At 39.1% G+C, this 26845-nt stretch overlaps 2 protein-coding genes, 1 long non-coding RNA gene and 1 pseudogene across 7 annotated transcripts; 3 read left to right on the top strand and 1 right to left on the bottom strand.

Moving 5' to 3' along the window:
- The first annotated feature begins 1471 nt into the window (after positions 1 to 1471).
- LOC112180995 (importin subunit beta-1) lies at positions 1472 to 5885 on the top strand. Its single transcript, XM_024319602.2, has 3 exons — positions 1472 to 1643; positions 2361 to 4786; positions 4882 to 5885. Exons 2-3 carry the CDS (start codon positions 2367 to 2369, stop codon positions 5078 to 5080), a joined length of 2619 nt encoding a protein of 872 aa, XP_024175370.1. The 5' UTR covers positions 1472 to 1643; positions 2361 to 2366; the 3' UTR covers positions 5081 to 5885.
- A 2041-nt stretch (positions 5886 to 7926) lies between these two features.
- On the top strand, positions 7927 to 11117 carry LOC112177307 (annotated as a pseudogene).
- A 439-nt stretch (positions 11118 to 11556) lies between these two features.
- On the top strand, positions 11557 to 13318 carry LOC121050379. 3 transcript variants are annotated; one of them, XR_005802798.1, is made up of 3 exons: positions 11557 to 11945; positions 12078 to 12592; positions 13047 to 13318. It is a non-coding gene; the product is annotated as an uncharacterized LOC121050379 (long non-coding RNA). The 3 variants fall into 3 exon arrangements; XR_005802797.1 differs by having other exon boundaries at positions 11557 to 12308; positions 12493 to 12592; XR_005802796.1 differs by having other exon boundaries at positions 11557 to 12592.
- A 9312-nt stretch (positions 13319 to 22630) lies between these two features.
- Positions 22631 to 23547, bottom strand: LOC112178779. Of its 3 annotated transcripts, none has more exons than XM_040511655.1 (2): positions 23118 to 23547; positions 22631 to 23081 (listed from the first exon to the last, which is right to left on the bottom strand). In XM_040511655.1, the coding sequence occupies exons 1-2, from the start codon at positions 23502 to 23504 to the stop codon at positions 22755 to 22757; spliced, it is 714 nt and encodes a 237-aa protein (XP_040367589.1). In that variant the 5' UTR covers positions 23505 to 23547; the 3' UTR covers positions 22631 to 22754. The 3 variants fall into 3 exon arrangements, with proteins under 3 accessions (XP_040367589.1, XP_040367588.1, XP_024172767.1); XM_040511654.1 differs by having other exon boundaries at positions 22631 to 23085; positions 23122 to 23547; XM_024316999.2 differs by having other exon boundaries at positions 22631 to 23547.
- Positions 23548 to 26845: the final 3298 nt, after the last annotated feature.

The raw sequence follows: 26845 nt of genomic DNA, 5'->3' as shown, positions 1-26845 counted from the left end.
GTATCACATGGAATGTGAATGTTTTCGACATTGACTTTGTCAAAGATTTAAGGAAAAAAAAAAAAGGATAAAAAATTTCGGACTTACTCTATAACTAAGTAGCAATAAATGAAACAACGAAGTGGTGTGGTCAGGTTGGCAAGTCTTGGCCTTCTTTCACAGGCAGCTGCTGCATAGATATACCAATAATAGGTATGAGGTTTGAATCCTGTCTTGGACATAGGAGGGGCCAAGCTGAAGTCCCGAAATGGAGACTGCTAGACCACCATTTTAAGAAGCAATAAATGAAACAAGATGACACCATGAAATCTCTTAAATCATAGCAGCGTTATAGAGCTAACACGGTTAGTTTCGTATTAAGAAATTAACCATCTTTTAGACAAACTTTTCAATTACATGTCGATATCTCTACCATTCATTTTTTAAGTCCATATGGTTAGATTATTTCTACAAATTTGCAGCTAAATTGATGATTGTTTGGATATTCATAATTGTGATTTACTGATCATACACATGAACGGTTATTGTTGGACATATTCGGTTCGTCCATTGATTTAATGTAGTTTTATGCTCAAACAATCATCAATTTGGCTACAAATTTACAGAAGTGATCTACTCATATGGACAAAAAATTTGGACAATGGAGATGTCAAGATGTGACCGAAAAGTTGGTCTAAAAGATAGTTAGGTTCTTAATACGAAGCTAATCGTTTAACTCTAGAGCGATTCTCTCTTAAATTACTCATATCATCAAGTTCAATTCCCTATATTTAAAAGAGATTGAAGATGCAGTTGAAGGTTCTTGACGAATCTAAAACTAGCCTCTATGCTTGACGAGAACGAATGCTAGCTCAAATAATTTATGTTTTTTTATCAGATAAACAACTCAAATGCTACAACTAGTTTTTCGTGAGTTGAATCTCTCACTTACAAAGGAGAGACTATGCGACTAGACCAAATGGTATTGGGCAATTTTTGGTTTGTTTTGTTTATTTTTTTATATTATCTATGTTAAATTATATATATATTTTTCTTAAGAAGCTATGTTAAATTATATGGAAATATAACATATGAATCGGAAAAACTACCAAATTTGTCTTGGTCGGTTGGACCATACCTCACCGGCTCCTACGTAAAGAGAAGAAAATGAGAAAGAAAAATGACAAAAAAAAATAAAAAAAATTAGCGGCTCATTAGCTCATAAAAAAAATAAATAACTGTAGTAATAACGGTGATAATAATACGGTTAATACCCAAGACAACAAACCCCACACGTCCCAGAAGCGCGTGTACCCATATAAACATCGCCTTTATCAAACCGGGCCTGCTTAAAACCCCCTCGGCCCAGTAATCGAACGACACTCAACCAGTTACACTACAGTGCACGCTCCCACACGCCGAGATTATGGCGTGGAAAACCTAAAGAAACTATATTATAATCAGATTTCGCTGTTTCTGTTTTTGTGTGTAAATCCCAGCTTTTTTTTTTTGCAATAATATTCCGCCTTTTATTCTCTCTCACTGTCTCTCTGCTAGGGTTTGGTGGCCGCGCTCTGCTTCTTCTTCTTCTTCTACTTGTGTTTCTTATTGACTCGGATTGATCACCGACTCGCTGTCCCACCGAGTCCATTCATCAACTCGGGGTGAGTTCAAATTCTCGGTTTGTTTTTCTATGTTGCTGCCACTTTGTATCAGCCTGGTGCTGTGATCTGAATGTTTGATCCAGATTCGTTGTTACTTTTTTCTGCTTAGTTTTCGTTCATTCTTGATCTTTAGAATCCGTGAGTTATTGATTTTGTTTGGTTACTGTTTCATTTGTGATCGATTCGAATTGGAATCAATCGGTTTCAATCTTCGATTGCTTTTGTGTACTGGATTGCTAATTCGTACTCGGTTTGCGATTTTGATTGTTAACTATGTTGATTGGTAAGAGCAGTAGACTGTTAGCACTAGTTTTCTTTGGCTTCTGCTAAGTTGGGACTGGTTTCACAGTAGGTATGAGGAAGAAACGATATGATTGTGTTAGTTTTCGTTTTCGATTCGTTAATTAAACAAGCTTGGATATCATTAAAAGTGGTAAGGGTCCTAATTTTTATTTTTATTCTTGTGTAACTTATAAGAGTTGAGTCTGATGTTAATTGGAGTCTCATAAGTAGGCTGAAGAGTGGATTGCATAAGGGAATTGATTATCAATTACTTTGTTGTAAATTTGAAATTTGTCGCCTTGTATCTTGAGAACTTCTGGCAGTTATGTGTCGGACTGATACGTATGATTTGGTTGCTTGTTTCCAGTTTTATATCGTTAGCCTTAAATGCTTTCTCGATTGACACTTATGCGATGCATTTATTCTTGACTCCAGATCCCAATGGCGATGGAAATTACCCAGTTTCTTTTAAATGCCCAAGCAGTGGATGGAAATGTACGCAAGCATGCTGAAGAGAACATAAGACAGTTTCAAGAGCAAAATCTTCCGAGTTTCCTGTTCTCTCTTGCTGCAGAATTAGCTAATGATGACAAGCCTGTTGAGAGTCGAAAGTTAGCAGGTCTAATTCTAAAGAATGCATTGGATGCCAAAGAACAGCATAGAAAGTTTGAACTTGCACAAAGATGGGTTGCTCTGGACCCAAATGCAAAGACCCAAATTAGAGCGTTCCTGTTAAAGACTTTATCATCTCCTGCCCATGATGCTCGATCAACTGCATCTCAAGTCATTGCAAAGCTTGCAGGCATTGAGTTGCCACTCAAACATTGGCCTGAACTGATAGAAGCTCTGCTGTCAAATAATAATCAGCTTCCGGCTCAAACGAGACAGGCAACTCTTGAAACTCTTGGATACATATGCGAGGAGGTCTCCCCAGAGGTGATAGAGCAAGATCATGTCAACAAAATACTTACAGCTGTTGTTCAGGGCATGAACTCTTCCGAGAGTAATAATGATGTCAGGCTTGCTGCTACACGAGCTCTTTATAATGCTTTGGGTTTTGCTCAGGCGAACTTCTCCAATGATACGGAACGTGATTACATAATGAGAGTTGTATGTGAGGCTACTCTTTCCCCTGAGGTAAAGATTCGACAAGCAGCATTTGAATGTTTGGTTTCTATATCTTCGACATACTATGAGAAATTGTCTCCATACATCCAAGATATTTTCACCATAACTGCAAAGGCTGTCAAGGAAGATGAAGAACCTGTTGCGCTTCAAGCTATTGAGTTTTGGAGTTCAATTTGTGATGAGGAGATTGACATTCTAGAAGAATATGGTGGTGATTTCACTGGGGATTCTGTTATTCCTTGCTTTTATTTTATTAAGCAAGCACTTCCTGCTCTCATCCCCTTGTTATTGGAGACACTTCTTAAGCAGGAAGAGGATCAAGATCAGGATGAAGGGGCCTGGAATATTGCCATGGCTGGTGGCACTTGCTTGGGCTTGGTAGCACGGACAGTTGGTGATGATGTTGTGCCGCTTGTAATGCCATTTATTGAGGAGAATATTTCGAAACCAGATTGGAGGCAGAGGGAGGCAGCCACCTATGCTTTTGGTTCAGTTTTGGAAGGCCCATCCCCTGAGAAGCTAATGACTCTTGTTAATCATGCTTTGAATTTTATGCTAAATGCCCTGATGAAAGACCCAAACAACCATGTGAAGGACACTACTGGTTGGACCCTTGGGAGGATATTTGAGTTTCTACATGGGTCAACTTATGAGACACCCATAATTACCCAAGCAAATTGTCAACAGATTATCACAGTTCTTCTTCAGAGCATGAAAGATGTACCAAATGTTGCTGAGAAAGCCTGTGGTGCTTTATATTTCTTGGCGCAGGGTTTCGAGGATTCAGGGTCTTCATCCACCCAGCTGACTCCCTTTTTCCAGGATATCATCGGGGCACTTCTTGATGTGACTCATCGAGAAGATGCTGGAGAATCCCGCCTTCGAACTGCAGCCTATGAGAGTCTGAATGAAGTTGTAAGGTGCTGCACGGATGAGACTGCTCCAATGGTGATGCAATTAGTTCCTATTATTATGAATGAACTCCACCAGACTCTTGAGGCACATAGGCTTTCATCTGATGAAAGAGACAAGCAGAATGAACTACAAGGCCTTCTCTGTGGTTGCTTGCAGGTCATCATACAAAAGCTAGGGTCATCTGAACCAACTAAATATGTCTTCATGCAGTATGCTGACCAGATGATGCAACTTTTCTTGAGAGTATTTTCTTGTAAAAGTGCCACAGCGCATGAGGAGGCTATGCTTGCCATTGGAGCTCTTGCCTATTCGACTGGCTCTGATTTTGCAAAGTACATGTCTGAATTCTACAAATATTTAGAAATGGGCCTCCAAAACTTTGAGGACTATCAGGTTTGTGCTATAACAGTTGGTGTGGTGGGGGATATATCTAGGGCTTTGGAAGATAAAATATTGCCTTATTGTGATGGGATAATGACCCAGCTCCTCAAGAATTTGTCAAGCAACCAGTTGCACCGATCTGTGAAGCCTCCAATATTTTCATGCTTTGGTGACCTAGCTTTGGCCATTGGGGAGAATTTCGACAAGTATTTGATGTATGCCATGCCCATGCTTCAGAGTGCGGCAGAACTTTCAGTCCAGACATCAGGTGCTGATGATGATATAATAGAGTACACAAATACTTTGAGGAATGGAATTTTGGAGGCATACTCTGGTATCTTACAAGGATTTAAGGGCTCCGCAAAGAGCCAATTATTGATGCCTCATGCACCTCATATTCTCCAGTTCTTGGATAGTTTATACATGGCTAAGGACATGTAAGCTCTTTCACATCCTATACCTTCAATTTATGATGCCTTCTTTTCTTTTAATAATGCTGATTAATTTCTGATCTTTTTATTTGGTATTGTAGGGATGATGTGGTCATGAAGACTGCCATTGGGGTACTTGGAGATCTAGCTGATACCTTGGGTGGTAATGCAGCTCCGTTAATTCAGCAATGTGTATCAAGCAGAGGCTTCCTAAATGAATGTCTCCAGTCAGAGGATAATTTGGTCAAGGAAGCTGGTGAATGGGTGCAGTTGGCCATTCGTCGGGCAATATCGTTTTGAGGCCACTGCTATCTAGTACATTCTCGTTCTTGCATGCATTTGGGTGTCGTGAGTTGGGGTCGGGCATTGCATATCATGAGTCAGGTCATCACCATTTTTGGGCTGGTACATTTGCGTCAACAGGCAGTCGGTATATCAAAATCACCAGCGCGGAGTCGGGTCTTTTTTTCTTTTTGTTCATTTCTTTATTTTCTTGTTTGGCATTGCATTGGAGGAAGTTGGTGGTGATGGCCTCTGTGTCTCTGCTATCTTGGCAGAAAAAGATGATCTTATAGAAGAAAAGAAAGTGGTGTTGGAGGAATGAGATAGAAGAATATATATACATATACCCCATTGCACCCTACCGATGCCGTGTTTTGTGGGCTGGCGTAGCTGTTTCATTCCTATGAAGTTATGATGATGGTAAAGGTTTGGTTCAGGAGTTGGAGCCCTTGAGATGGAGCTATAAAGTCCTGCCATTTTCTCCCCAAATCTTTGGTCTTATTTTTCCTTCTCACCAGAATTTGGGTCTGAAAGTACACTGCATTTGTTACATTTCAATTGTCATAGAGTCGGGTTTCTTTTGCCTTTTGTAGTCATTCTGTATACTTGCTCGTAGTTATGTTGGAATTTGGTGAAAGTCATAATATATGGGCATTCATGCATTAGTTATATTTCATCATTGTTGTACCCACAGGAATTTTTCAGTCAAATGATCAATGTCATGCATTTATCTATCTTTTGTTGCCTTATTGTGGATGGGCGCTTGTATAGCTGTGTTTCTTCATACAAGTATGTGAATCTATGAAAGAATATCTTCTTGCAACTCTGGATATGCATTTCTCATGCCTTGCTTTTCTACTCCCTAGGTGAAAACTATAAGTAGGCACAGGAAGAATACATGTATGTAACATGTGTTATTCAGTATTCCTGTTAGTATATGTAATGTAACATGTGGGATCTATGACATACAACGATGGGATCTACACGAAATGAGTATTGAGTTATGTATTTGGTATTCTGGATGTGGTGACATAATATGTATAACTTGAAATGATGTCAGCTCTATACGTATGACACGTTGAATTGCAGAAACTAATGTTAATACGCTCAAAATGAAGAGAGCATTAGTACTCTTCCTCAAACGGGACTCGTATCGCCACATCTTGGATTGGTTCTTCAAACGACAACGAAGTTTAGGATCTGTCTTTTCCATTTGGCTGAATCTGTCGAGTAAAAAGTTTGAACGCAATTGCCAACCATAGGTTTCGTGGTGTAGTTGGTTATCACGTCAGTCTAACAGCCATCACAAACTGATCTCTCGTCGCATGCATTTGATTATACTTCCAGCAAATGTCCCATTTTCATGCACTCATTCAAGCTTTATGTTTCTTATTTATGACAGACACCAGGCTTGAATATCATTACTGAGTACATAACAGGGTACATCTACCCAGGATATCCGGTTGCTAATATGTGCTTCAAAGTCTGGCTACATAATTATGACTCCAGAGTCCAGCCATCACATTTTTGCAAGACTTTAAGCTTGGTCACTACATGAAAATCCCTCCTAGAACTATGTTCATGGCACAGGTCAGCTCCAACTCTTTGATCCTTTTCTCAATAGTTTCCTTTATATGATTCCGTTCCTGTTACTCACGTCTCACAGGTTTCATTACTAAGGTTGTTGGAACCGTTATCGCCAGGCTTGTCTACTTGTCCACGGCATGGTGGCTAATGGAGACCATTCCCCCATATGTACTGGCACAACATCAGGTTGGACTTGCCCTATGGACACTCTTTTACGGTGCGGCTGTCATCACCCCATATCGGTCCACGAGGAATATCTGGGGACTTGGGCACATATGCAGCAGTGAACTGGTTCTTCCTAGCTGGTGCAATTGCTCCAGTTCTAGTTTGGTTAGCTGCTACGGCATTTCCACAAAAGAAGTGGATTCGACTCATCAACATGCCGGTTTTAATAATCGGGACTGGCCACTGGCTACTGCGGTTAACTACACTTAGCTTCTTGGATCATTTTGGGTTTTCTCTCTGGTTTTGTAGCGTACAAGTAATATTAGGTATAGACCAGATTGGTGGAGGAGACACAACTATGTTCTTTCTGTGGCACTTGATGCTGGTCTTACCTTTTTGGGGGTACTGTTGTATTTTACCGTTGGATTGGAAGACATTAGTCCCAGCTGGTGGGGAACTGACCTTGATGGGTGTCCCTTGGCTCAATGTCCTACAGCCACAGGGGTGGTGGTTGAAGGCTTTTTTTTTTTTTTGAGATGAAGGTGGTGGTTGAAGGCTACCCTATTTACACTTGAAGAAATTGTATATCAAACTTTTAGCTACTTGTGTAAGAATTGCCATGAATAGCTATAGAAATACTAATGATTTAGTTCCAAATGAGTGTTTGAATTTTCACTTGCGAGCAAGTCTTAAGTCAGCTGAGTTTGAATTTACTTTTCTATAACACATTTAATACATTAACACAACATAATTCATATCAGGCTGATATATATATATATATATATTTATATATATATATCAATGTTGATAATCTCAACTAACAATGGAATATTAATAGGTACGTGTTACCACACTGCATGAATTCAATCTATACTCTAAATTATATTTTTTTCCTTGTGACTGAAGGCAACAAAATTTTACTACTTCTAATTTCTTTCACTCGTATAAAATGTGACATTCCTCTCCTCCCTTCGCCGCCTCCTCCGAAAGCCCCAACCTTTCTTCCAAACCCGACCCGACCCCAGATTTCAATCCCATGGACGAGAGCGGGAACCCGCTTTCGGTGATTCGGGCCATGATTGGGTCTCCAATATAATGCATAGACCCAATATATGGGGCAGAAAGGTGGAATGCCGAATAAGAGCATGAAGAGCGAAGAGGAGGAGGAGATGAAGGACCTTAAGGCATTGCTGAGTGAGAAGACTTGTAGGGAGTTGCACAAGTCGAAAACGGGGGACCTCCTTTACGGAATTTTCTTAGGTATCCGAGTATTTGCCATACCTTCATTTTGTTAAATATTTTGAACTATTGGATTAGTAACATATCCAATGGTCCAAAATATTTAAAATTTGGTAACTTATTTAGCCCTTAACCAATTATTGTTTGAGTATCAATTGAAAATTGACAATTACTTTTTTTTTTGCTCTTTAAAAAAAATTAGAAAAATCTTCTAACCTAGGCTCACCGAATTATTAGTTATCTTGTACTTGGCTCTTGAAGACATCTTGTTTTTGCTTATCATTTGTTCATCGTGTTGCAAGTAGGAGTGTAGGACTCAGTTTTTTTTTTTTTTTTTGGTGAGATTGGTTGCATCCTCAAAGAAGCTCTGAAGTTAAAATAATGCCTACATTTTATACTCTACTTGCTGTTCTATATATGAACTGTAAGCCTTTCTCTCAGACTCTAAATTTTACAGATTATTGAAGTTCTTTTCTTTTTGTCTCAGTTCAAAACTAAAAGTGGTTCGCAATTGAAGGAATACTGCTCATCCCTAACAAAAGAGGACTGCCGACGTCAATCTAATTCCGTGTTCAGTTGTGAATTGTGATAAGGTCAGTAAAAAATATGGTCTCTTAGCAGTATTTTCAAGGACAGTTCAAACATACAATCATATGTTCCTAAGTCCTGGAATAAGTAGTGATTAGAATTCTGCATCATGCAGACTGCATGCATGCTTCTGGTATCATTTATCCTGTACATTTTCTATTTAATTAGATGATGTATTGATACATATATCTAGTCAAAGCTTGAACGCCTTCTCTAGGATCTTCTGACAAGCTAATAAAGCAATGCGGAATTTTCTAGTTTTTTACCGGGTAGTGTAACCTTGCTATGTGAATGAGCTCTTCTTTAATTTTTAGTATCAGCCTGTGATCTTGGAAGATGGTACCATTGATTTCGGTTTACATGTTTTAAAAATGGAAATTTATCTGAACGCTGGCTTCAGTTCTAGTAACTCTCTTCTGTGGGAACTCGTTTAAACTTGTCTTCCGGTGTACCTTTATTTATTTGGGTGATTGTATATCTGCTGTTAATCTGAAATTATGCTTGTCTAACTTTGATCTTGGTGTTTCTATGACTTTACCTCTTTTACATTATGTTCTATATATCTTCTCTCCTTCCAGGTTCATTTTAGGCGCATAATTGCTCTAACATACTGATCTTAATTTAGGAGACTGTTCTTTTCTTGATACCTGCCGTCACATGAAGGTAGACTTTACCCTCATTACTGTATTCATAAACTAACTATGTTATAATCGACTACATTTACATTGAGTAATGAACTTTTTGTCTCCACTGTTGGGCATGCAAATATGTACATTATGAGCTCGATTCAACACCAGATGTGTCAAACATGATGGCTCCCCCTAAACCAGTAAAGCAGCGTGCTGAATATTGTTCTGAGGTAGAACTTGGTCAACCACAATGGATTAACCGTGATATCCACAATTTTAGAATGGATATTTTGGGACAGTTCGGAGTCATAATGGCTGATCCGCCATGGGACATTCATATGGAATTGCCTTATGGGAACTATAGCTGATGATGAAATGTGCGCTGTTAATGTTCCGGCATTGCAGACTGATGATCTGATTTTTCTTTGGGTCTCTGGACGTGTGATGGAGCTTGGACGTGAATGGTATATGTTTAATTTAGCCATCTGTCAACTATATGGTTCATAAATGTTTAACCAAAGAGGCTTACTCTATTTCTTACCAGTTTAATTAGAACTTTGGGTATACAAGCGTATTGATCGAGGAGATGATTTGGGTGAAAACTAATCAACTTCAACGAATAATTAGAACTGGGCGCACGTACCGGCCACTGGCTAAATCATAGCAAGGAGCATTGCCTCGTTGGAATAAAAGGGGATCCATTGGTAAATAGGAATATTGATGCTGATGTCATTGTTGCTGTGGTCAGAGAGACAGACCGTAAGCCAGGCGAGGTTAGTGTAATATGAATGCTATAATTAGTCCATTTAAATATCTGTTCATTATACTTTTCCTGATGAAGTAAGAGTAAGTTCAGGTTACATGATACAGACAAATTTGACTTAATGTACATGCATTCCTGTAGATGTATCCTTTGCTGGAGAGGATTAGTCCCAAGGACAAGGAAGCTGGAACTGTTTGCACGCATGCACAACACTCATGCAGGGTATGCTTTCTTGATCAATGGTTGTGATTGATACATCAGTTCCTTCATTATTGTTGATGGCCAATATATATATATATATATATATATATATATATATGGCATCAGTCCAGTTAAGATGTGATAGATGTTGTTGCTTTGAGGACCAATGAAGTCTGAATCTAGCATAGTCTTATGTACACTTTGGGTCAAAAGTGATATGCGATTAATCATGTGCAACTCTTTAGTAAGGGTTGGAAATTGTCAAGTCTCAAGTACAAAATGAAGCTTTCTGGTCTTTCATTTATTTGCCAACACATATCTTGGCCGTTGGTGGTTTCATCATTTTCTCTCAACTATCTTGTATCAGGAGGATGTCACTCGGTAATCAACTGAGTGGTGTACGATTGGTTGATGAACGCTTGCGTGCACGGTTCAAGGCTGCTTACCCAGAGATGGAGGTGCAGCCAGCTTCCCCACCCAGAGCTTCTGCCATGGAAGTGGATTCAAATGCTGCCCAAACAAGAAGTCCAGTTTCCGAAGCAAAGCCCACAGCTGTGCAACTAGCAGAGGCTGCTGCTCCACAACAAGCAGAGCCTGCAGTTCCAGATGCACCTGCTTCTGAGGGGTAGGCAGCGTTCACCACCGATGTCGACATGACCGGCTGACTAAAGTATTAAATCCATCCCAATTACTCAGATTTTGACAGGAGGACTTCCCCCAACCATGTCTAGTTTAGGTAGTTTAATGAGGTAGGAAGTAATTCGATCCTTGTTAATTTTGTTGAGGCCTTGATAGCCAGGGTATCTCCATGAGATACAGCTTGTAATATCTTAATCATATTAATGATAGGTCGATTTCCTAGTTCTCTACTGCTGCAAATAATCCCCATTCTCTCATTTTTCTACTGCTGTGGTCATTCCATTTTCTTAGATCTGTGACGCTACATTTCATTGGTGACCGACATAGAACGAGTATTTCCAGCTGGCCACTTAATCATTATAGAATCAGTCACATAATTCGCGGCGGTGTTCTCTTGGAGTCTTGGACTTGGACCTATCAGGTTGTCCCTTCTCTCTCTTCATTCCAAGTTATAAACGTTCTGAACGAGTCTCGTCTTTGATGGCAGGGTTGACGAGGAGTAGCGCTATTGGACAATAGCGCAGAAACCATTCGTTTTCTGCAATTGATTATGATAAGGGTAGTTTCGTAACTCTAGAATCTCTATTCCGACTCTTCTCATCTGTAACCGCTCTGTAACCGCATATAAATGCAATATATAAGGGGCCTCAGGCTATGTTTGGGGGGGGGCGGGGGGCGGGGGGGGGGGCGCTTTTTTAGCTCCCCCGCTTATAAGCAACGCTGAGAGTAGTGTTTGGTAAATTAGCTTCACACCAGCTTCTTTCAGAAGCCAGGGCTTTTAAGCTAGAAAAGCAGAAGCCAGAGCACCCCTGCTTTTGGAAGCCAGAAGCAGCAGCGCCTACTGTAGCGCGGTATACTGTAGATTAATGATACTTTGATAATACCAGTGATTGCCCTCCCTTCCTGGAAGAAATTACACGCGGCCTTCCTCGATCCCTCTTCAAATCCAATTGCAGAGACAACCCAAAGCCACCAAATCCATCTCGTCCTCCAAGACTAGCCTCCAATTTCCTCTCCGCCGTCTTCGAATATCTTGCTGCTAGTTTTTTGGGTTTGGGTTAGGACCAATCGGGTATGTTAATGAGCTAGATGCTAGTTTGATTTTCTGTATTTAGCTAATTGGGTTAGGACCAGTTGGGTTTGGGTTTGTTCATGAGCTAGCTGAACACCAATGAAGTTTGATTTTGAATCTTGGGGTTTCCAGGTCTGCAATGTTTTCGAATCTAGTTGCTTGGAAGAGATTGGATTGGTTTGCAATCTGGGTAAGCTAGTCATGCTACTCCGATTTAAAACTGTTTATTTCACTTTAGATTGTTTTATGTGAATAATAAAGAGCAAGTTGCAATTATAGTCTAGTACGTGGAAGGGTGCCAATTTTCCTTTTGATATATTGTCTCTTCCAATTTGATGGTCAGGGCTAGCTGCAGAAGATTTGGTGAGTGACCATTTCTTTCATTTTGTTGGATCATTATGCTTTCAGGGTCGGGGCTATGTTGGACTGCTGTTAATTGATAGTTATCATGTAATTAAAGTTACTGGTGTTTGTATTTACTTTGATAATCATGCAGCTATGGTAGACATGATAATCATTACTGATGGCAATTGTATTCATGGCCTAGGTGGCTAGGTGACCTTGGAGCTCTTCGAACTGGAATACCCATAGGAAAATGTGATTATGTTGCTGCAGCTGAAATTAATTCACACTCTCTGTGCTGCAAGGTTAGGATTTGCTCTTAATGATATGGCATGGCATGCATGATTTATCGATGAACAAATTTATATCCTTAGTGTAAAATCTGAAAAGTAAATTTGCAGACTGTGCTAGGAATTTAGATCCAGGGAAAGATTATTGTGTTTATTATAATAAGTTGGTTAGTTGGTGGAAGGAATGGTGTGAAAAGCATAGATTGTATCACTTTTTCTTTGGGTCTCCCGAGTTGGGGTTGAGTTTGAGCAGAATAATCTGAGAAGGGTGTGTGATAATGGAATTGGTTGCTTAGAGATGAACAATACAATTGAAAGGGTATTGGACCTGCAAGTAAAGACTTTGACCTAAATACTTCCAGGACAAAACCTGCTTGTTGCCATCCCCTGCTTTTATTTTTCATCATTATCCTTCATTTTCCTGTGTTTTATACTGAATGTCTCTTGGTTTCTTTTCCTACTGGCCTAGGAGACCTTGGAGAGTTCTTGGAACTGGAATACCAATAGGAAAACTTGATATGTATGTTGTTGCAGCTGGTATTAATTCAGAGTCACTGGGAGATCAAGCGGAATACCAAGCAACGCACCAAGTTATATTATCTTTCATGATGTAAAACTTAGCTAGGAAACTTGAAAATTAAAATGTATGAATGTGATAACAATGTTACTTAAATTTAGTATTTGATAAATTGATGTATCACAAGGCTTTTGGTACAAATATTGATCATGGTTTGCTTTCAATTTGATTTCCAATTGATTATTATTGTGCATTAGGTAAAATGAACTAAAAAACTAGAATTCGGTTATCTAATATTAATTCACCATGATTTATAAAAATTAAAAGTTCCATAATAAAGATTAAAATGATAACAAAAGCATTTGAATAACATTGTATTACCAAACAATCAAGGCAAAATAATATTTCATGTCCAATTTGGTCATTCCATAAATAAAAAGCACAAGCCAGTTTGGATTTACCAAACACTTTAACACTGCTTTTGCCACTGCCAGCACTTATAAAAAGCCAGTTTACCAAACACTAAGCTAATTTGCTTTTCAGCTACTTATTCTCAGAAATAAGCAGAAGCCAGCTTTTCTGCGAAACACAGCCATACCAAACATAGCCTCAAAGACTCATCCTATACCGCATATAAATGCACTAATACGGCTCCCCATACCAATTCCTCCTTTGTGTAGACGGTCTCTCAAGGCTGTTATTGTCAGAGGAAAATCATGGCAGGTTACATGGGGTGTCAATAGCTTCAGGAGCTCCTTCTATAAACCATCTCTTCTTTGCCGAACACTCCTTTATTTTCGTGAAAGCAGAAAGGGAGGAATGTGAGCATCTGAAGGGGGTATATTGCAGCTGTATGAAAGTGCATCCGGCCAAGAGATAACTACCAAAAGAGCAAAATCTCATTTTCAAAAAATGTGGAGTTGGCAGTTCAAGAGGATTTGGCTTCTGTTTTTGAGGTGGAGAGGGTTAATAAGCATGATAAATACCTAGGATTGCCAACTGAGGTTAGTTATTCTAAAACTGAAGCTTTCCAATTTATTATGGAGAAGACAAGAAATAAAATGAAGATTGGAAGGACATAATGTTGAGTGCAGCTGGTAAGGAGGTTATGATAAAATCGGTGGTCCAATTTGTTCCCATCTATGTCATGAGCTGCTTTGAATTACCAAAGCACCTTTGTGAGGAGATGCATAGATGTATGGCGGAGTTTTGGTAGGGTGACACGGAGAATGGTAGGAAGATTCATTGGTTGGCTTGGGATAAGATGTGTATACTTAAAGCTGAAGGAGGACTTGGTTTTCATAATATGGTGGACTTTAATCATGTCCTTTTGGCGAAACAAGGGTGTAGGCTAATTCGGTACCCAGATTCGTTGTTGGCAAGAACCCTCAAAGCTAAGTATTATCCACATTCCGACTTTATGCATGCAACCGTTGATCCGGGGGACTCCTACACTTGGAGGAGTCTAATTAAAGGTAAAGATGTTTTGGCAAAAGGTCTGCGTTATCAGGTTGGTACAGGTGACAGCATATCGGTGTTGCTTGACCCTTGGATTCCAAGGCCATATACGTTTAAACCGATTACACCTGTGATGGAAGGCTTAGATGAGGAGCTTAAAGTTGCAGACCTTATAGACCAAGAATCTAATGAGTGGATTGTAGAGATGCTCAAGGAGTTGTTTTCTCCTGATGAAGTTGAGTTGATTGTTTAGATACCACTAAGTGTGAGACATCCTCCTGATCAGATTGTTTGGCATTATGACAAGCGTGGGGTTTATAGCGTTAAGAGCGGATATCATGTCACTAGAAGACTGTCCTTTTCAGTATTCCAAGCATCTACCTCGGTGTGACAACCAGACTTGAGGGCGTTCTGGAAAAAGCTTTGGAGGGTGAATGTCCAACCTAAGGTCCGTTCCTTTATTTGGCGTTTAGTGTGTGGAATTATACCTACCAAAGAAGAGTTGAGTAAGAAAAGAGTCCAACTTCCCGAGACGGTATGTGTGTTGTGCAAATGTGATGTAGAAACTAATTACATTTATTCAAAGAATGTAATGTGGTGGCATGCTTTTGGCTCTTCGGTGCACTTGGTTTGTGAGCAAGGAACCATCATTCAACTTCTCTTCGTGCATGGATCCTTGATATGGTGGTGTTTGGCTCCAAAACCAGTATTAGTGCGAACTGTCTCTTTTAAGAGTGTGCGCAGGAGTGCCAGCACCGTGGGGTGCAATCGTAGGAGAATCCCTTGACTTGACTTCTTCATCAAACGATGTGGACGAGGAGAGCACCAACCTCGTCACAAGGTTTTTTTCTCTGCCTTCCGAAAAAGGACTTCTTGCCTTACGGGTAAGGGATTTGGTTGTGATCTCTTCGCATCACCGAATCGATACTAAACATTGTAGGTTGAGCAGAGTAATCACTGGGAAGTTTGGAGAAAGCAGGGGTTTGCTAAAGCGTATCTTTAGCTTTGCTGGGTTGCGAGGGTGTTACCCTTGGTTCGCTGGGTTGCAACTGGGTTGCAGGTAGGTTTGCTCCGGAGAGACTTTGATAATCGCTGAGATTAGTTGATTGAGGAGTTGTCTTTTGTTGTTCGTCTTTAGCCTCTATATATAGGCTGCTTTCTATATTCTCCTTCCTAATAGGAATGAAATACTATATTTTAGGCCACAGTTATTGACCTTTGAATCAAATCAAAACACTTAATAGTTTTAATATTATATCGTAGGCGATAAGAGATTAACTCTGTCGTAACAATCTTCTAGGCAAGGTTAGTTACCTTTTGGAAAACAACTTCTAGGCATGCACGTCTTCCATATATATTAATATATCTTCGCGAGGACTCTGGTAGCTTTATTCATTGCAATTAAAGGTGGCTTCCTTCCATTCCACGTCCAACAATCCTCAATTGCATGGGAAAGCATTGATTACATATAATTGGTAGTGAATGGCCCACCATGCTATTTAATTGCATGAGTATTCTTGAATAGATGGAGAATTACAGCAAGTTGCCATGTTTAATTACATGGGAAACCTCCCTTAATTGAACCATGCATGAGCCACCATACATACATCATATATATATATATTCCTCTTTAGCCACCATCAAGCATGATTGCATGCCAAAGTATGATCACGAAATCCTTACATGCCATTACACATTAATTGAATGGGCAGCCATAATTCCTTGCATGGCTCGCGTAATCCCGGCCATATATGCAGCCTGCATATTTATCTTCCCTCTTGCGCGTACTTGTTAATCAAGAAAATCACCATTAATTATCAAATACTTTATAATTAGTAGTAAATTGATGAACATCTAGATTTGCTTCAAAATTGCTTGGCCTCCAAGTATGCTTTATTTAGCCTCTAAACAATATTTTCCGAACTTGTCGAAAATATATAACTTGGGCCACAGATATTGGCCCGATTTCTTCGAGTCCCCCTCGTCAGGTAAAAATGTTAATTTTGGGTTCAAACAGGTGGACGTACTTCCCATGCAATAGGTGTGTACCTTTTTCATGTCTCTTTGGACTATATGGGTAGAGAGGAATCAAATTGTATGGAATGGGAGCACATTTAATCCCATGCATGCTTCTGCATAGTCAAACCAACTACTTTTGGAATACCAACGTTTGCATCCAATTAAGGAAGAAAGGCAGCCTAGGAGAAGGGAGAAAACAAAGTGGGTCTTCCCTCCCAGAGGCAGACTCAAGTTGAATATTAACGGGTCATTCCACTGAGATGGGGGCCGAGGTGGGATAGGTGTTGTTGTGCGGGATTCCACCTTTGATCAATCACACCTTAGTTTTATCATCTCAAGCCTTTGTTCTTTATGTTTCTAAAAGTTTTATGGATTTATATGACAATTTGGGTTTGAAATAACCGAAATTTCTATACTTTGAAACATCTCTCACTAGTTTTGCATCAAGGTGAGCTAGTTTGGTAACCAACCACTTTCTCCACTCTTCCTCTCTTTTGCTTGATGTTATTATGTTTATGGGTTTGATATATGTAACTATGGGTGGTGAGTAGAATAAAATTGGGGTTAGGCCTTACCCCTAGCCAAACTCATGTATAAAATAGTGTGATGCCATGTTTTTGATGAATATGCATGTTTTGTATCATTTAGCTACTTTACTTTAATGCTTTCTTACACGTGTTTTTAGATTTGTCACCTAGAAGCATGAATTAATGAAATCGGAAACTTAAGCTTGACAATCTTTTGTAACCGAGAAGCATGTGTAGCTAATAGGGTGGTGGTTAAGCTTATTAATCTTACGGAAAGAACTAGATTGCTTGGGTTTCTTACTTTCTTACCTAGAAATTAAAGCATGATATTGTGGGTTTAGGTTCCGGAAGAATTTAAGCTCACGGCACCATAAGCCATTTAGGATCCGGAATATTTGAATGGTATAAATGTTGTGTAATTTAGCTTTGCTTCGGAAGAGATTGTTAAATTGCATTGGGGCTGTTTAATTTTTTGCCATATGTTGATGTTAAACTGTTCTTCCTCGATTTACTTCGTTGGATTGAGGTTTTTTTTTTTTTCTTCACTTTGTTGATGCCATACTATCCTTTCTTGACTCTGCTAATCTGTTAGTGTTTGTGTTTTAGGAATTTGGTTTGTTATGCTCGATTTATGCTGGTTTTTGCCCTTGTGTTGAGGCCAAATTGTCCTTTTTATTTTTTATTTTTTACTATGGCTGATCTGTTTAAATCTTTGCATTTGATATAGATGGTAAGAGGGAGGCCAAGACTACCAGTAACAGTAAATTCAAATCACAAGCCTTCCCATGTGGCTTCCGCAACAAGGAAATTGGTACTGAATGTGCTCTCTAGTCTCACAACAAGGTGAAGAATGGTTCTCAAAAGCGAATGTAAATGCAGTAGCACAAGAATAAATAGATGGTATCCAGTGAGTACATGGTAGTACATTGTGAATGCGGCACAAGCACATAATAGTAGTTCTAGTACCGAGTGTGTACCCAACTTCAACATTAGGCAGATTGATTTCTGCATTAGGGGGTAGTATTTGGCATTAGCGTATCCAGTGAGTACATGATAGTACATTGTGAATGCTACACAAGCACATAATAGTAGTTTCGGTACCGAGTGTGTACCCAACTTCAACATTAGGCAGATTGATTTCTGCATTAGGGGATAGTATTCGGCATTAGCGTATCCAGTGAGTACATAATAGTACATTGTGAATGCCGCACAACCACATAATAGTAGTTATGGTACTATTGTTTTTTGTAGAAATTTTTGACTAATCCTTTTTTTTTTGGTGCACTGTTCTACTTTTAGTTGACAGATTTTGGTGTCTAGTTTGACCCTAATCTCTCGTATCGTATAGTTCTACTTCTTTTTATCATTGTTCTACTAGTTTGTTGTTGTGATCCTATTCCTATACACGCCTCACTACTACGTTGGGTATTGGTAAGTAAATTTTTGATTTGGATAAAAGAACACGAGATGAGAATAAGACTACTCTTCCCTGAGTTGAACTTATAACTGTTTAAGGAGAAATGATAGACTAAAAGATATTTAGTGTTTATTTAGTATCAAAAAGTTATACGACATGTTAATATATTAATACATTAAATTTATACTATATTTTTTTTTTTGAAAGAAGGCAAAGCCAATAAATTGACGAAAAGCCAGAATGACCCTTACATATCATTCCGCTGCCATCTAGACAGACAAAAAGATGTACATGTGTTAGTACCCACAGTGGTACATAAAACTAGGTCACTCATTTGACATTGAATACATCGTAGACATAGCGGGATTCCCCTTTGGTACTACGCCGGAGGCGCTAGAAGGCTCGGTCCTCCCAACCTAACTCATAAACCAGTAAATCTAGTAGCCTAGAGATCTCAATTGGTGTACAACTAGAGACACTGAGAATTAAACTGACAAAGACCAAGACCAAATACTAAAACTAGGTAGGAAATAAATCCACTAGACTGCCTAAAAAAAAGGCCTAAATGAAACTAGAAAAATAAACAACAGCTACCTGATGGCCCAAAGAAGAGCAGAGCCCGAAGCCCAAGCTGACCCAGCCCTGTTGCGCTTCTGTCTTCCCTTGTTGAGGACGCCGCACGTTGCAAGCCAGCCACCGCCACACCACAGCACCACCATCACGAGGACAACAAGTAACCCAAACGACACCAGAACACGAGCCCGCGTAGTCCCTTGAATCGGATCCACAACTTCCCCAGCTATAGGCCTCATCAAAAAGCCCGCGGATCAAGTGGGCCGATGGAGGCCCGCCGGCCCGGAGGGCTTTTAGCCCGGCCCGGCCCGTCAAAAAACCCGCAAAAGCCCGCCTTGGTGGGCCGAGGGCCGGCCCGCCTAAAGCCCGCAAAAACCCGGCCCGGCCCGTAGGCCCGGCCCGCCAAAGGCCCGCTAGGCCCGGCCCATAAAAGCCCGCTAGGCCCGGCCCGTAAAAGCCCGTAAAATATTATATATATATATATATATATATATATATTTGTAGTTATGTGTGTGTGTTTATATATATGTATATATATTTATATATGTGTGTGTGTTTATATATATAATATATATATATAGAGATATATATATATATGTGTGTGTGTGTGTGTGTTTATATATATGTATATATATATTTATATATGTGTGTGTGTTTATATATAATATATATAGAGATATATATATATATATATATAGAGAGATATATATGTGTGTGTGTGTGTGTGTTTATATAAATGTATATATATTTATATGTGTGTGTGTGTTTATATATATAATATAATAATATATATAGAGATATATATATATATATATGTGTGTGTGTGTGTGTGGAAGTTCTTATACTTCTATTATTCTATATAGAATATGTGCATATATATATATTCTACATATCGGTAATCGGTTGACCAATTAGATCGGGTTCAAAACTATGGTGAAATTGACTAAATTTTTAACCACACGCATAATTTATTGTAATAAACTCATCCAACGGTCGGTTTTTTCATTTTCTTTGAATTGATAGGGGTTGCTCTTTGGAGTGTATGATATATAAATATAGGTTTATAAGAGTAACTAAGTTTGACCTAGTTGATCGAATTCGAAACAATAACGAAATTGGCTAGATTTTCTACAATCACCATAAAACATTACAATCTCTCCATCGAGCGGTTGGTTTCTCCGAATTCATTTTCTACTTCATGGTTGCTTTAGAATGAACCTAAACAATTTAAATGCAATGTATAAGTCATACAACTAAAGGAATAAAATTGGTATACACCAATGTGTTTGTAATTAAAATTAATTTTTTTTATCTTATGTCCACGCACATCCATCGATGGAATATATACAAACGTGATGTGAAAAAATAAGCAAATTTCGCGGTTGCCAAGCCATTGGTCAACCAATAAAACATATAAGTGACTACGGTTGACCAATCCGATCGGATTCGAAAATATGGTGAAATTGGCTAAATTTTTTACCACACTCATAATTTATTGTAATAAACTCATCCAACGGTCGGTTTTTCCATTTTCTTTGAATTGATAGGGGTTGCTCTTTGGAGTGTATGATATATAAATATAGGTTTATAAGTGTAACTACGTTTGACCTAGTTGATCGAATTCGAAACAATAACGAAATTGGCTAGATTTTCTACAATCACCATAAAACATTACAATCTCTCCATCGAGCGGTTGGTTTCTCCAAATTCATTTTCTACTTCATGGTTGCTTTAGAATAAACCTAAATAATTTAAATGCAATGTATAAGTCATACAACTAAAGGAATAAAATTGGTATACACCAATGTGTTTGTAATTAAAATTAATTTTTTTTATCTTATGTCCACGCACATCCATCGATGGAATATATACAAACGTGATGTGAAAAAATAAGCACGTTTCGCGGTTGCTACGCCATCGGTCAACCAATAAAACATATAAGTGACTACGGTTGACCAATCCGATCGGATTCGAAAATATGGTGAAATTGGCTAAATTTTTTACCACACTCATAATTTATTGTAATAAACTCATCCAACGGTCGGTTTTTCCATTTTCTTTGAATTGATAGGGGTTGCTCTTTGGAGTGTATGATATATAAATATAGGTTTATAAGAGTAACTACGTTTGACCTAGTTGATCGAATTCGAAACAATAACGAAATTGGCTAGATTTTCTACAATCACCATAAAACATTACAATATCTCCATCGAGCGGTTGGTTTCTCCGAATTCATTTTCTACTTCATGGTTGCTTTAGAATGAACCTAAACAATTTAAATGCAATGTATAAGTCATACAACTAAAGGAATAAAATTGGTATACACCAATGTGTTTGTAATTAATTTTTTTTTTTTTTTATCTTATGTCCACGCACATCCATCGATGGAATATATACAAACGTGATGTGAAAAAATAAGCACGTTTCGCAGTTGCCACGCCATCGGTCAAACAATAAAACATATAAGTGACTACGGTTGACCAATCCGATCGGATTTGAAAATATGGTGAAATTGGCTAAATTTTTTACCATACTCATAATTTATTGTAATAAACCCATCCAACGGTCGGTTTTTCCATTTTCTTTGAATTGATAGGGGTTGCTCTTTGGAGTGTATGATATATAAATATAGGTTTATAAAAAATTAGTGTCTTTAAAAATTTATTTATCAATAAATTAGTATCTATATATAAATATAGATTTTTTTTGGTACAATATAGTTATATAGATCTATTATCTTTGGTTGTATTTGATCATTATCCATTGAATTTCCAAAGCTTGATTAAAAAAAAAAAACTTGTGTCTTTAAATATTTATTTATAAATAAAGCCCGCAAGGCCCGGCCCATAAAAGCCCGCAAGGCCAAGCCCGGCCCGGCCCGAAAAAGCCCGCAAGGCCCGCTTTATATGGACGGGCTTGGATCCTTTGATTTTTAATAAAGCCCGGCCCGGCCCGGCCCGCAATTATTTAAAAATATGGCAAGGCCCGGCCCGGCCCGGCCCGAGCCCGCTATGAATGGGCCGGGCCGGGCCCGGCCCGGCCCGTTGACGACCCCTACCCAGCTATATAGAAGCTTCGACCGAAGCAAGACTCGATCAGATGAAAACTTCGAGCCACTACAGATTCATGAACCACAGTGCACCCCTAGACCATCATCGCCCGTTTGGCAGCCTCACAGCTACGACGAGGCAAGCCCCACAGAAGCAGCGAGCTACCGGACGAGAGGATTTTGGCTGAAAACTGGACCAAAGGATTTTGGCTGAAAACTGGACCAAATTAGGTGCGCGTGCAGCACCTTGGAGTTTAGGGTTTTATGTTCATTGCTATTAGGTTGACATACTTACGACATTGTTATTAAATTTATACTAATTATATATGTAGATTAGTGATAAAGTAATTAAAATTAATTTTGAGCTGCCATTTATATTGAACAATTAATCAATTCGCCAAAAAAATTTGTTGTGTTATTGTTCGAGGCAAATTACACATCTCATTGAAAGGCAAATTACACATCGCATTGAAAAATGGATCAAAACTTTTCGTTGGTTTGATGTTGTCTATTATCATAACTATGCCAGTATGCCTTGCAAAGTAGCAAGTTGCAAACGTACAACTTGGTGTCAAAATTTGGTGTCAAAAAAATGGAGTTAAAAACTAAAAGAAAAATCAAAATAATCTCCTGCGTCTTAAGCTTTTGGATGAGGCCTTAGAAACCAAGTAGCCCACACCCAAACACATGACCCAAAAGCCCACATCCACAGCCCATCTCACTCCCTCCACATCCACATCCATGTCCAACTCCTCCTCCACGTCACCATCCTCCTCCAAATCTCCACCGTCCATTTCCCCGCAAGTGCAGCAACACCGGCCGTCCGATTCCTCGTCCACCTCCGGGATCTCCTCCAGCGGATGAAACCCACACTTTCCCCGCCTTTTCACAATCATCGCCACCCTCTCGCTCATCGCCACGTGTCCCTCCACGGCCACGCACACCTCCGCCGCCGTGACCTCCGCCCCGACACTCTCGCTCTCCAGCACGCACTTGCACTCCAATTTCCACTCCTGCCCCACGTCTTTCCTGAAAATCCCCTTCAACACCTTCTCCTCCCTCAAATACGCCTCGAACTGGACCCCGTCGCCGGCCCGAACCGCCTCCCGCGACCCGAATATCGCCTCCCCCTTCCTCACCTTCGCATTCACCGAGCGGTGAAGCGTCACGAACGCCGGCGCGTCGGGTCGAATCTTTGACCCGTCGATCTCGAGCGCGGTGCCGTTGATTCTTGGAAGATACGAAAGCGTGAGCGATTCCGGTAACGGCTTATGAGAATCCAAACCCGAAAACCGTATGAAGAAAGCTTGAATCTTTAGGGCTTCTCTTCTGGCCCGAAAGCCAGGGTACTCCGTCGACCTACACATATGGAGCTCCGAATTCTGACCCGAATAGATCGGTTTGGGTTTCCTTTTTTGGAGGTCTGAGAGGGTTTGGGTTTTTATATACTCTGGGGTAATCCGTAGGCACACGGTTTATGATGCTGACGTGGACAAAACGCCTAAGCCAGCTGGCACGTTGCCGCCAGTTTTTCAGAAATTCTACGTGCCGCGGGGTTTCGGCCTAGGGTGTACGGTAGTGGATGGGGTACGATTTGATCAGGTGCTTTGCGGAGTTTGAGCCGTTGGATTGGAAAGGTGTGGGTGATTGGACGGCGGGGATGTGGGAACGGGAACCCGAATGGGACAAATAGTGGTTTTGTCTTGGTTTTAGGGTTGCAACTTGCAACTCAATTTGCGTTCAACAAATCATTTTGGGGCTTGGGCACTTTTTTTCAAGTTGGGAAAACAATGATGATGATATTTCAGCCAAAAGAGAAAAAAATATCTGATCTGCAAATAATTATTGATAAGAACTATGGCTGTTACTCGTTCGGTTTGAATCGGTTATAGGTATTACTAACTTCAAAATCAAAGCTTTCGGTTTCAAAATTGAGTTACCAATTACCAATCAAAATTTTCGGTTTTTAATCATATCTACCAAATTCGGTATTTCGGTTTTCGGTATTACCAACTTTGGAACAACTAATTCTTTGTAATATAAATTAGAATGAACAAAATTAGGTTTTTCAATTTAATAACCGTAAACTTCGTATTTATCTACTAATCATAGTTTTCTTTTGTATATATGACATCAAATTTTATCTATTTTCATTAAAACTAGGTTATTTAACCACTTTGGACTAGGTTACTCAAAATACATTGAGTAATGTTCATACTATTATGAAAACTTTTATGTTTATTTCTTAATGTACATGTATGTGTATTGAAAATCATAGTATATAAAGCTAATATTTAGATAATCGGTAAATTCGGTATTTACCAAAACCAAACCAACTTTTTCGGTAATTTTCGATTTCAGTTTTATCGGTTTCAGTTACCAAAAAGTCGGTTTACCAAACCTAAAATATCGGTTGGTATTCGGTCGGTTTGGTGATTACCAAACCAAGTGGCAGCTCTAATAAGAACTAAGATATAAAAAAAAAAGAACAATTTTAGAAATTTTTTAGATGCTGGGTGTATTAATAAAAAAATTTGGGTGCATTAAGCGCTTCTGTATTTCTGGTTTACTGTACTAGCCTTTTTTGTTTTTTTTTTATAATAATTTTAGGGATTTTTTCTATTTATTTTTATGTGGGACTTTTTAATTGTTGACACCCGAAGGCCGAAATTCTATGTAATTCTTATTTATCCATAATGTCCTCAATTCAACACTGAACTTTTCAAAATACCATGCCAATGGGTTAGTCCAATACTGGTGCTTAGAAAACATACCAAAAAAGAATTGAAAAACACTACACCAATAAGAATTTTTTGAGGGAAGGAGGTCAGCCTTTTAATTAATTAAAAGAGATTACGAATGACAGAATTCAGCTGCAATTGCAGCTTGAAGAAAAACAGGGGTAGAAAAATAAAAACAAGCTTGCACAAGAGTACTAGCATGCACAGCTAATATGTGAGCCACCAAATTTGCCTTCCTTCCAATATGAGTCACTCTCAGATTGATATGTGACTCCAACACAAAACCAAGATCTTCATAAAGACCCCCCAAAGCAGAGGTATTACAAACTGCATGGGAGTTTAATTGATGCTGCATTTCCATAGCGTCACTTCCCAGCATTGTCGGCAAATAGGCATGATCCACAGCAAATTCTACAGACATTTTACAAGCCAAAATCTCAGCATGCTCTGGAGATATTAAACCACTCAGAGGACAGCTTCCACCCACAAGCATAACTCCATGAGAATCACGAATCACAAAACCTGCACACCCCCTTCTGGTTACATGATTAAAAGCACCATCAACATTTATTTTAAGCAAACCAATTGGAGGAGCAACCCACCTCACTGCCCTGTAACTTCAAACAGCAATACTGGTCTATTTCAAGTTATGAAACCGGAATTCTCGCAACCTTGACATAGCTCTGATCAACACATCACAAGCCTCACTTTTCTTTTGTTCCCAAACTCTATTGTTCCTCTCATTCCAAATCCCCCAACGAAGATAAATGAGATCTCCAAAACTCTTCAAAGATAATTCCTTAGCAAAAAATTTCAACCATTTAATCAAATCAAACCGTTCTACCTAATGGTTATAACAAGCATGTTTCAGCACTTCATTACTATGTATCACTAGCTCAGAGAAAGGGCAGTCCCTACATAATTAAGTGTAAAGTAGTTTCACAATTAACTTCACACAAGGAACTCAATTGAGACTCCAACTAAACTCTTCTTAAGGCTAGTCTCTCTAGAGAAGAAAGAATGTCATGACAAACCTTCCATATGAACTTTTACTGAACTTGGAATATTCTCTTCCCACAACTTTTTCCAAAAATCACCACCCATAGATAATTCAAATGGGCTACGATACAAAGAAATAGAAAAAGAGTTTCGATAAGCAGTTTTAACTGAAAACTTACTGTCTCTTGCTGTTGGAACATAATTCATATACATATTTGTGTCCCCTTAAAACATGAAAATTACTTGTTCTATAGTCCAATTTAATGTTGACTAATCCAATTCCATTATTCCCCTAATCTTATACTTTTGCTTAACCTTTATGTTTATTTATAAATATTTATTATGTTTTATTTATCATGCTAGGAAATGATGGAGAAGCATGGAAATGCACTAGAATGTCAACCTTAACACATTTTCCTACTCCGGTTAGGAGAAAGTGAGCTAGACAAGAAAAGAGGGGTGGAAGCCTAACCAAACGAGCTCCAAATGAGTTGAAACTTTTCAGATCCATTCTAGACATCCTAAGGATCATTTCTTATGAAGAGTACAAGAGCTAGCTCAGAGTATAAGGCCTTCAAAAGATTGGTCCAAGTTTCGGACTAAAAAATGAAAATGGCAAAACTAGACCTGTAAGGACTCCGGCAGAATTTTCGGCCAAACCACGGTGAACTAAGCTCTAAAATTTTACCAGGATGATCTAAAGTTATCAATAAATATTTGGTATGAAGAAGTCGAAGGCTAGTTCTGAAGTCTCAGTGGAGATTCAATTGAAGAAAACTTCAAAGACGTATCCTAGTCAAAACATGGCTGTTTGGCCTAAAACCTTCTTTGGGCAGATTTCTTGTGCATTTTTGGAAGGTCTATGATGCTGAAATTATCAAGGAGAGCCTTAGAAGAATGCTACAAGGTTATGACAAGATTAGTTCATCATATTATCCTTTGGGTAATAGGCATCCCTATGCACCTTC

The sequence above is a fragment of the Rosa chinensis genome, chromosome 7 (assembly GCF_002994745.2).
Source record: "Rosa chinensis cultivar Old Blush chromosome 7, RchiOBHm-V2, whole genome shotgun sequence".
Classification (NCBI taxonomy): domain Eukaryota; kingdom Viridiplantae; phylum Streptophyta; class Magnoliopsida; order Rosales; family Rosaceae; genus Rosa; species Rosa chinensis.
The sequence above is the reverse complement of the archived record's forward strand: the minus strand, read 5'-3'. Positions and strand labels throughout refer to the sequence as shown.